At 38.4% G+C, this 10606-nt stretch overlaps 1 protein-coding gene across 1 annotated transcript; it reads right to left on the bottom strand.

The window, feature by feature from the left end:
- Positions 1-6650: 6650 nt before the first annotated feature.
- On the bottom strand, positions 6651-8761 carry LOC104422270. The gene is made up of 4 exons (XM_039306391.1): positions 8568-8761; positions 7767-7855; positions 7274-7353; positions 6651-7188 (listed from the first exon to the last, which is right to left on the bottom strand). Exons 2-4 carry the CDS (start codon positions 7833-7835, stop codon positions 6930-6932), a joined length of 408 nt encoding a protein of 135 aa, XP_039162325.1. The 5' UTR covers positions 7836-7855; positions 8568-8761; the 3' UTR covers positions 6651-6929.
- Between the last annotated feature and the right edge of the window lie 1845 nt (positions 8762-10606).

Below are 10606 nucleotides of genomic sequence, written 5' to 3'. Positions count from 1 at the left end.
AGGTTGAATATTGGACCTTCCCATACTTGGTCGCATATTGCTTCATTCCTTCGGTATATAAATTGACATTATTCACACCCAGTTCCTGCGAGAATGGGAAGGTAATCCCCAATTGAATGTCTTGCCCCATAAGCTAAATATTGAACCTTCCCATACTTGGTCGCTTATCGCTTCATTCCTTTAGTATATAAATTGACACAATTCACACCCAATTCTTATCTCACACACCAAATAGCTTTGAACTCCCAATAAAAAGAAAAAAAAATAAAAAATAAAAAAGAAACAAAAGAAGGATGAAGAACTTTCAAGTTGCAGCAATCCTTGTGCTCTTTCTATTCTTAACGACAAGTAAGCTTCCTCTTCGCAATACGTATGCTGCTTCTTCTTCTTTAAAGATTTGCTTACTGAAATCATAAGGATTATATTATTTACACATGCATGATTTTCAACCAAACTAATTTTTTTATCATTTCATTTTTTTGGGGGGTGGGGGATTGAAGGCGAGGTGATAGCGGCTCAGTCTCCGGTGCATCCATGTTTTAAGCTTTATGATCTTCCCGGTTGCAATGGTCAAGCGTGCACCGACTTCTGCATTAATAAGACCGGGGTGGCTGAGGCTGCGGGGCTTTGTAGCAAGGATGGAGCCAGGTGCCTTTGCATTACACCTTGCCAATAAGTAAATGCTCCTCCTCTCGTAACCTGCCTTCAATGAAGGGATCATGTTGTGACGTTTTCAAACACACACACACACTCTCACTCTGTCCCCAAATATCACTAATCTCGATCTAAATTATGCCTACAAGAGTGATATCTTACAATGCCAAGTAATTTTATTGCAATCGAAGCTTCGTCACTCTCTGGGACTAGCCATATGGGCATAAGGCATAGATCGACAACAGCACGAGTAGCCGATACTCACGATAGTAACAAAGTAAATTGATGAACTGATTGTCCTGAAAATTACGCGAGTTGGAAAATGCCCAGAATGCCACGTTGATTGTCGATTGACAATTGGCATAAATAAGAAAATATTAGCAATCGAAATCCTTGTGCAATAAACGGATGACTAACGATTGAAGGGAACTTGACTATGCCTTGGTTCTTGAAGTTAAGGTCTACAATGATTCGAATGCTCAATTCTCGGTTTCAAAGAAGTTGACGGCGAGAGATCTTGTACGAGAAGTTTGGTTTTGCCTACATTGAATACGTGGTATCAAGAAAATTTCTACAATTATTAATATGTAGGAATTTGTTTACGATCAATGTTATGTGCGAGAAATTTATGCGATCAATTGATGTGATGGTTACATTTGAGTGATGGGTTAGAAACTTACAAAGTTAATTATTTACCTATGTTCAAAAAGTTTTATTAAATGTTTTGACAAGTTCAAAATATTTTTCAGATTTATCAATATTTAGAACATACATTGGTTTTCTTATTTATATATTGATTTACTTGATTCCTTAGTATTCCAATAGAAAAAGCTACTATAGAAAGCCGTTCTTTTGGCTTCTCTTCCATCGCGGGGAGAGGCTTTGAACTTTGTATTTTAATTTAGGGATATATTCAAGTCCTAAAACTTGTGACGAAAGTGTAATTGAGTCCTAAGATTTACAAAAGTGTAATTAAGTCCTAAAACTTATCAAATTGATTCAATTAAGTCCTAAATTTAACATCGTCAATTTGACTAACGGTAAATACTAATGTGGCTTTTTTAAATACTTATTCTTTCCTATGTGGCGATGACATGGCTTAAATTATAATTTATTTAACCAAAGTATTAATTTTTTTTTTGGTCGGTTTTACTTTACACCTATTCTAACACTCACTCTCAGACTTTTGCCCTACCTTCTTGCAGGGCATGGGAGTCGAAACCCACTCTTGAAACTAATGCTTTTTTATATATTAATTAAATTACATAAAAAAGGTATTTCAAAAAACCAAATAAAAGGAAAAAATGAAACTATGGGCAAGGGTGGCAGGCCCTGACCGCCATTGCCTTTGTTGCCATAAAGGGTTGGCGAGGTTCCCTAGGGTCTCGGCTAGGGTTAGCAACCTCACCCAAATCTAGGAGAGGATTGCGACCCTTGAGCCAATTTGGGCGAGAATTGCCAGCCCTTGTCCTACTATCGTGGCCCTCAGCGAGGGTCGTTGGATCACCCCAAGGGTAAAGAAGGTAAAGTTGTATGCTCATATATTGATTATGTTGCCCTAAACATTTGTGATTGTTATGTGAGGGTAAGTGTGAAGGTGAACTTTTACTTTAGATTTAGAGATTTCATTTGCTGGATTTTGTCTCATTCCTTTATTTTTCCAGAAATGTAAGATGGCCATTTCGCCGCTACGGCTTTTTGAAGCCCAGATACACATAAAGTATGAGTATGAGGAGGTTGTGTTGCCTAATATTGTTTGACGTATACCAAGTACACTACTACGATATGAATCGATATAAAACTTGTCAAGCGGGTTCCTCATCGGTATATAATTTGGTTTGTGATATTCAAAAGTGACTAGATGGGACTGCCCAGAGGCTTTGATGGTCCTCCTAGTTATGTTGTCAAGGAGCCGATGTTGGGGTATGTTATTGATTCTTAGATGACAAATCAGTGTTGTACATGCATGTTTTTGAGAGCAGCGGTAAGGTAGCAGAGATAGGAATTACCTAACCCTTCCTAGGTGTTCTATATTATGAGGTGCTTTATAAGTGATGCATATGTACATTAATAAGTGTGTGAGGTAATGATATGACTTATTAATTATTTTGTTGAGCTTCTGCTTGCAAATGAATTAACAAGAAAGAAAGTAAATATGACACATGTAGCGTTTGACGTGCTTGAGGCGTCACCGAATATGGCACAGGAAATTGAAGAATATAAAGTTAAGCAAAAGAAAATTGCTTTTACATGACAGAAAATTGATATGCGATTAGACTAACATTTATACATACCACCCACTGCCTATTTTTAGGCCATTGGATATATGACTTTTTTATCACTTAGACTACCACATAACATCATATAAAAATAAAATGGAAAAATTGCCAAAAATCTTAAACTCATGGTATGGTGATCAATTCAATCATAAACTTTTCAATTTGGCCAATTTAAGTCTAAATTTTTTTTATGATTTTCCAATTTAATCATTCTAGTCAATTTTAGCTAAAAATTACTGACCGCCCCGCAAGAGTTGTGGGTCATCACCGGGGCCCTTCCAAGAAGATGAACAGTGGAAAAGAAAAGAAAAACATATTGAAATAATAAAAAAATTATAAAAAATTATGGAAATTATAAAAACTTGCACAAATTGTCCACGTCAATGTTAGTAGTGCCTTGTAGGACGACCGCCATTGATTGGACCACTACGTTAGCGATTTTTAGTTAAAATTGGCTAAGACTACATTGGAAAAACGTTAAAAGGTTAAGTACTAAATTGGCTAATTTTAAAAAATTAAGATTAAATTGACCATCGTACGATGAGTTTATGATTTTTAGATAATTATCCCAAATGAAATGTTTCAAGTTTGAAAGAATACAAGTGTTGTTAACTTCTCACAAAAAGAGAGGACTTCTTAGAGAATTCTGATAATGGTGGAAATGCTTATGCTTAATTTCTCTGAGGGTGAGAAAAAAAAAAATTAAAAATGGGTTCTTACTAATTATTAATCAAAATTCAATTCTGAAAATCATGCTATTAATCTCATTTGCTTTTGTTTAGCTTGAGAAAAACTGAAATACCACAAAGAACTTAACGATGAGCCGCCCAAGGAAGGTTAGAACTTTCAATATACTTATTTTTAAGATTAATTATCATTGAGTCGGGTAAGCTCACTAAAATATCTCGCATGCAAAGATCTAATGCCACATAAGATATTATTATTTAGTGCATCATAAAAGAGTCGGTTGATGTCAGATAGGGTTCGGTGTTTCTTCAGTTTATATAATGAGTTTTTGTTAATTTGGACCCAGAATTACTCGATTGATCAGGGTTATCACATGGGGCAATCTTTGTTGGTGCTTACTTTTCACTTCGTAGGCAGTGTAAAATAGCACGCCAAACCGACAAATGCTTCACTGCCTTTAGATATCAAATGACTCCTGCTGCTAGGTTCTTTAACCCAATTTTCCCTCCTGAAATTAAGCCATTAAACAATTAGTCACATTGGGATATCTGCCTGTGAAGAAAGAAAAAGTTTGGTCACGTGCAGCTTTTGCATCGATCCTGGCGTGGAGCATGTGATATTAGGATATGGTTATGGGAGATCTGGATATTGCCAACTAAACATGCACAAACGGAACCCTTATAATCATTATTGCTAAATTTCTCTCCACCGACGTGGTTTGCTAGAAATCTCTATGTACCAAAATACTTACTAATTTATCTTCAGAGTTTACGTACCAGCAATGCATCATAATTGCATGATTAAGGAATTAAATAAGGGTCAGAATAGACTATTCCGGACTTTAAGCAAAGCAAGCCTCAAATTTGGACTACTGGGATGATATTTTCCATGAACATTTCCAACACGCGCCACCAAAGCATCTATACTAGCGTGACAAATAAATTCTTCTGCCCGAATATTAAGAAGCAGATTCATGAAAGGACGATATTTTAACCCCAAGTACCTGATTAAACATTCGTTAGCCTTGCCTCGTCATACAGTGAGGTCATCTTCTGTCCCCGACAATCTACCTAATTCAGCCACAGGGACGAGGCCTTTTGAGCTGGCCTAAGATGATATGAACTTCGTGTAAGAGATATTGTCATCAAAGAATGTGAACCCATCTACAATTACGGAATGAAATCCCTGGAAATATTCAAATGAAAAATAGCGTGAACAGAAAATTAATTAACCTATATTTCCTTTATTTGGCTGCAGCTCGAGACCCCATACTGGATCATCCGCTATGCCAGCCAATACAGCATATGACTCAGCATTGAAAGCTGCATACAAAAACTAATGGCTTCCAAGAGATCTTCCTCGGAAGTTCCATGACCGAAATTAACCGTGACTGGAACCTCAACCTGCCATAAAAACATGTGCGTAACCCTGGTTAGATTATCTTCTCTGTTTGCATTAACTGAAGTAGAGTTTTCATTAAGAGACTCCGGACATGTAATTGCAAATTCAGGTCTTATAACCCAAAACTTAAACCAGAAAAACTAGCGATACAAGACGAACCACAGTGCACCACTAAAACGTTCATCAGCCATTTTCCATATTCGCTGTGTTTTTCCAGAAATGATAATTCGGGTTTAAGCTCAGGTGAAAAGGCATACTACATCCAGCATCCACTAGATCCATATATCAAAACAAACGACAAGCGGAGCAGAATGCGAAACTAGGCTTCTGCAAATTGTTTGGCTGCATTTGACTGGATAGGTATCTCTATAATGACGGTCTCATCCATTTTTGTCATTTGTACGAAAATATTAAATTTTATAAGATAGCATAAAAGAATTTATCTCATCTGTACAACACATATAGCAGAATCTCTGGTGCAGATAAGCCTAGTAATGGTATTCTTCTCTTGTTCAAGCCAATATGAAATACGCTCACATTAGCCTGTCCTGCAGCAGAGATGCAACAGGCAACCAAGGAAATCCCTCCTTGCTTAAAGGTAGCAGGATGGATCTGCAAGGAAAGTGGGCATCAAACGAATCATACTCTACTTATAGCCATGCAGTTTAGTCCATCCCCTAAACACCAAGTACAAATTTGCTTGTATCTGCAGATACAAGATCATCCAGACCCACAGTGTCTCCAACAAACATCCTGAGATGGAAGGTGTTTTTTGTGCATCGCTCATGGCCATTGACTGTGCTTGATACAGTTGATGAATGTCTAAGCACAAGATAAGGTTCAAATTCAAAACCAATGGTCTCCACATAAGGAATGCCATTAAAGAAAAAGCAGGTGGAAAGACAAGGCCAAGAGGGAGTGTCTGTTTTGCAATCTTGAAAGAGTTATAATAGATTGTCTTTTACAAGTTCAACAACCCATTCATCAGAAATTGTTCCAATCCAGCAGATGGAACCAATGCACAATAACTTTGTCTGGACTATCCATCTAAAAAATTTAGAGCGGATATTACTGTTCAAGTTTTTTTGTCACACTCCTCACTAGTTGTACCAAACACACGCCTCCCTTCAGCCTGAAGATAGCACCTCCCTGGGCTAGTGACACCTTGAATGTCTCCAATTGTAAGAGCTGAAACACAAGCGACAACTTTGGTTGCTCTACCAACTGCACTAGAAGCACTTGCATTGGAATAACAAGCTTCAGGAGACAACTAATGTTGTTTTCATAAGGACTTGCCAAGATTGAAAACTCCAGCAAGAGTAGAAGGCACTTCTGTGCAAGATCTATCTCAAATACTCAGCTCTAAAGCTCGCCAAGAACTTTCCAAAAGAGGCACAGTCATGTTATACTGATGAGCAAAATTTGCCTCGCAATATTCCATGGACTTGGAGAAGAGGGAGAGTTTGTCTAGGAAACACCTGCTGTAAGATAAGGTATTTTGGCTGCAGTTGGCCCAGGTAATTTCAACTCTGAAGTGCCTCATTAGGCCTACTTGTTTCCCTGGGTATGCTGCTGATAGCTTTTTCCTTAGCTTTGAACACCCAATTCGATTTGATTATAAATATAATCTTTTTTATTAGAAAAAAAGTAACAATTTATTAAATATGACACAAGATACACAATAAGAAAATCAAAACTAGTAACAAAAGAGATCACATCAAGCCTCACTTGGCTAGCACATTGAAAACTCATTAAATAAGTGGACCTCTCTTATGAAGTAGGAAATTGAAGAAGTTCTATTGCATTTCCATCTCAGCAAACAAGGGGAATAATCTTCTGGAAGAACTAACCCTGTTCAACGGTCTAGATTTTCCTTTTGACGACCAAAAAAGTAATCCTTTCAAGTGGTTATCTCCGTTTCTTCTTCATTGTTAAAGAGACAGGTGGAGTAATTGGTCTCTTCTTTGCAAAAGCACTCGCTCTGCTTTCTAACTCATCATCGATATCACTATCACCACCCGGATCTCTTGCAGTTAGGCCGGACTCCTCAGCATCTTTTGCAGCTTTTCTCTTTCCAGACTGCAAGTTGGCATACAATTTCCTTCCAACAGGGTCATTTGAAAGTCCAGGTCTCATTTGATGTGAAAACTTTGCACCAAGACCAAGTCTATAAAAAGATTTAAGTTCCACTTAACAATACTACAACTAGAAAAATATTAGATGGCAATATCAAGAAGATAGCCTAAACTGACCTAGACGGTCGACCCTCAGATTTTGCCTCTGTTTGCTCGTCCTCAGCAACTTTAGTCATATTATTGACCCATCGTTCAGCCTAATCAAAAGCATGTTTCAATCAGTGGCAGTAGAAATTAAACAACAAACATGAGCTTTAGAATGAGTCGAAAGTGAAAAAGAGGCAACCAACAATCAAAAACAAAACCATAATTGTTAAATGATATTCACAAGCCTATTGATGCAATGATGATTGTTAACTGAATCTTAATGGTCCACTGTAATAAAAGAGGTATAATACATTATCTTCTCAGGTCTAAGTTGGCCACAATGAAATGACCACATTTTTATGATTAATTTTGAACTTCATAATAGCAATCACAAAAAAATTTCATGAATTAATGGCTGTAGGAAATTAGGAATTCAACTATGTAGTAAACTGAGACTCGCAATGATCTAGTATAGAATTAACAACACTGTTTCATCAACCACGATATACCAAAAGCCCATTACCAGTTTCAAAGCCACGTCAGATTTGATGATTTGAGGAACTCCAGATTTCTGCGTTGCTTCTTTACTCATAATGCCTCGTCTTTAGCAGCCTGCAACAATGCAAACAAAGAACTACGTTATTCGTTTTGCGGCTCATCCTTCACGACAATGTCTGTGAATGAACAATACCAAAACAACACGGAAAAAGAGCAAATTTTTCTGTAAGCACGTATGAGAAAATAGAGAAATAGAACAAAAAGAGGCAGCAAGACGCAACCGACAACTGAAACCTCTCTGCGGGTAAGGGCGGATAGAGCCAAGTCGATCGAGGCAGTGGATTGTGAATCCACCGGGCGAAGGGAAAACTAGCAGGAATCCTTCTCGATCCAATAGAAAACTTCAGTCGAATACCAAATCACTCGCAAACAGAATATCGCAGGAACAAACTACTTATGATTGAGTCAGGAATTTCATCAAACAGGTTGTACGCGTTAAACCATCTCTCGGCTACACATCATTCTTACGCATTATTCTGAACTGAAACCGGAATAACCAAGGCAACAGTGCGCCCTAAGGCCTACGTGCATACCAATTGACAGAAAGGCTGTGATTATGTCTATATACAGTGAGGGAGGAATAGCATGTTGAGATGAAACTCGAGGCCGCGACAGGAACAATACAACATCAGACGAGATTGAGAATGAATACGAGTGACAAGATCGACAAGAGCATCGTCCGGCCATCAAGTCAGTGATGATATCAGCAAATCGAACCCGAACCCGAAAACACTGGACTCCTGCTTGAGAGATGCTCGGAGCTTACGTGGTTAACAAGAGGAGTAGCTTCAGATCGGAACAGAGCACCACTGGAAGGCACCGGAATCGCAACCGGAGAAGCGGACCGAGTCACCGGCCGATGAGGAGGAACCGCGACGGCGAGTCGTCGGAGGTGAGGCGACCGGAGGTGGAGCGGCCGTGGAGCTAGAGGGGGAAAGCGAGACGCGTTCTTCGTTTCAGCCAGAGCGGTAGAGGGAGAGATATGGGCCGGGCCTCTTTGGGGCGAAGCTTTTCTTCAGTGATGGGCTTGGGCCAGTCAAGCATGGGCCAAATTTTCTCTGGCGGGCCCAGATCGCGGATATGGGCTGCGCCAGATGGGTTACCTGCACATTCATTTATTTTATTTTTTTGGTCTTTTTACTATTGTTCCTTTATATATTATTTATAATTTTTATTTTTAGAAATAAAAAATTCATGTGCCAATAGGACATACGATTGTTCAGGTTCATTATTTAAGAAACTCCTGATTAGTTGAAAACATTGCTCCTTGGTGTACAATAATAAAAAGGCAAAATCTTTTCATGCAATGTTTGCTAATTAAAATACTCTCAACTCTACAATAAAAGATTCATAGTCATAACAAATTACACCAAAGCACATGTCTTTTATACCGACAATGCATCAATCAAATAAAGATATCAATTTTACCTATTTTGAAAATTCACTTTCCGAATTTAAATCAAACCCAATCGAGCTGGGATCCGCTCCTCGAGGCGAGACGGCAATGGCGGCGGGCTCGTTGAACTAGAAAAGATTCCAAAGAAGGCCCACTTGGATTTATTTGGCCAATTTGTGATTTTGTTTTGACCGGAGCAACGGATTAATTTCTTCAATCTCATCAATCTTCTTCTTCGGCCCGCTTGGAACCAAAGTAGGTGTGGCCGGCAAGGCTGCTTCATCAAGGGTCAAGAAGCTTGGCCGAGCACCTTTTCTCTCTCTTTCACTCGTGTATCTCTCTCGTCCCTAACGCAAAGTTGCAAACCAAGGTTAACTTTAATATTATGAACTTAATTTAAGCCTTTCTAATACGATGGGCTCTAATAACCTACGACTTGCCCCTAATTAAATTCTTATTTGGATGAATTAGCTCAAATTGAGTCAACTAAAGCCCGTTCTCCATGTGAGTTTCGGCCACACCTATCCCCTCCCCTTGGCCGAATTTTGCCGCGCCATGTGGGCTCAATCTATTGAATTTTAAGCTCAAAAACCATCCGCCGCCGGGCCGATGCTAATGTAATCAATGAAAAATATAAACTAAATAATAAATTCTCATAAAACTATATGATCTACAATTTAATTTTTTTTTTTTTTGTTTAGGGATTAAAAACACATCCCTAATTTTCTGTTCAATAAATGAATAATCAAATCGCCAAAATTAAGGTGTCAATAATCGTAAAATTTGCAAAATTAGATCTCACATCTGTTATTAGGGTCTTTGTAGGAATAGAGGCATACTGCCGCATTCAAACAATGACGCATTCATATTATTGTTCTTGAAGCAGCATTAGCAAATCAAGCCTACGTTTGGTAGTCCAGAAGATTTGAATCTAGATAGGATAACAAATTATTTTATTTAGTGTTTGATGATATTCTTCAAATTGAATAAACCTGGATGCATTCAGATAAAATGCTAGATAACAAATCCGATTTAGGTGGTGGAATAAACACTAATTGGATATAAAATTTAAAAATAACTAAAAAATTCATATTTTAACTTTTAACAAAGTGATAAAATGACACACTAGTTATTTGCTTCCCACCACCAAAATTACCAATCATTGTCACTTTCAATGACCGCAGTATCTCCATCGCCTCCGACCACGTCAATCATCACCACTGGCCGGCAATCATGTTTCGACAAGTGAGGGACTCCCACCGTTTACGAGACCGTCACAAAATTAGGTGAACTCGTGTCGATTGAGAGACCTCATGCTCCTAAGGTCGACTTCCCAATGGGCCAATGGAGAGGGTTTTAGGCTGCGTTTGGGAGTGGCATTTGCAAGCCACTTTGAACCCTCAAAGCCC

This window comes from Eucalyptus grandis, chromosome 2 (assembly GCF_016545825.1).
Source record: "Eucalyptus grandis isolate ANBG69807.140 chromosome 2, ASM1654582v1, whole genome shotgun sequence".
Taxonomy (NCBI): domain Eukaryota; kingdom Viridiplantae; phylum Streptophyta; class Magnoliopsida; order Myrtales; family Myrtaceae; genus Eucalyptus; species Eucalyptus grandis.
Note: the sequence above shows the minus strand (reverse complement) of the source record. Positions and strands in the feature narration are given on the sequence as shown.

What these genes read in the sequence shown, in the direction of transcription:
- LOC104422270 (XM_039306391.1), bottom strand. Translation starts at nt 7,835, where the DNA reads ATGAGTAAAGAAGCAACGCAGAAATCTGGAGTTCCTCAAATCATCAAA. An exon ending in CTGACGTGGCTTTGAAACTG is followed by an intron (nt 7,354 to 7,766) that starts GTAATGGGCTTT and finishes GCTTTTGATTAG; the next exon opens with GCTGAACGATGGGTCAATAA. An exon ending in TCTGAGGGTCGACCGTCTAG is followed by an intron (nt 7,189 to 7,273) that starts GTCAGTTTAGGC and finishes ATCTTTTTATAG; the next exon opens with ACTTGGTCTTGGTGCAAAGT.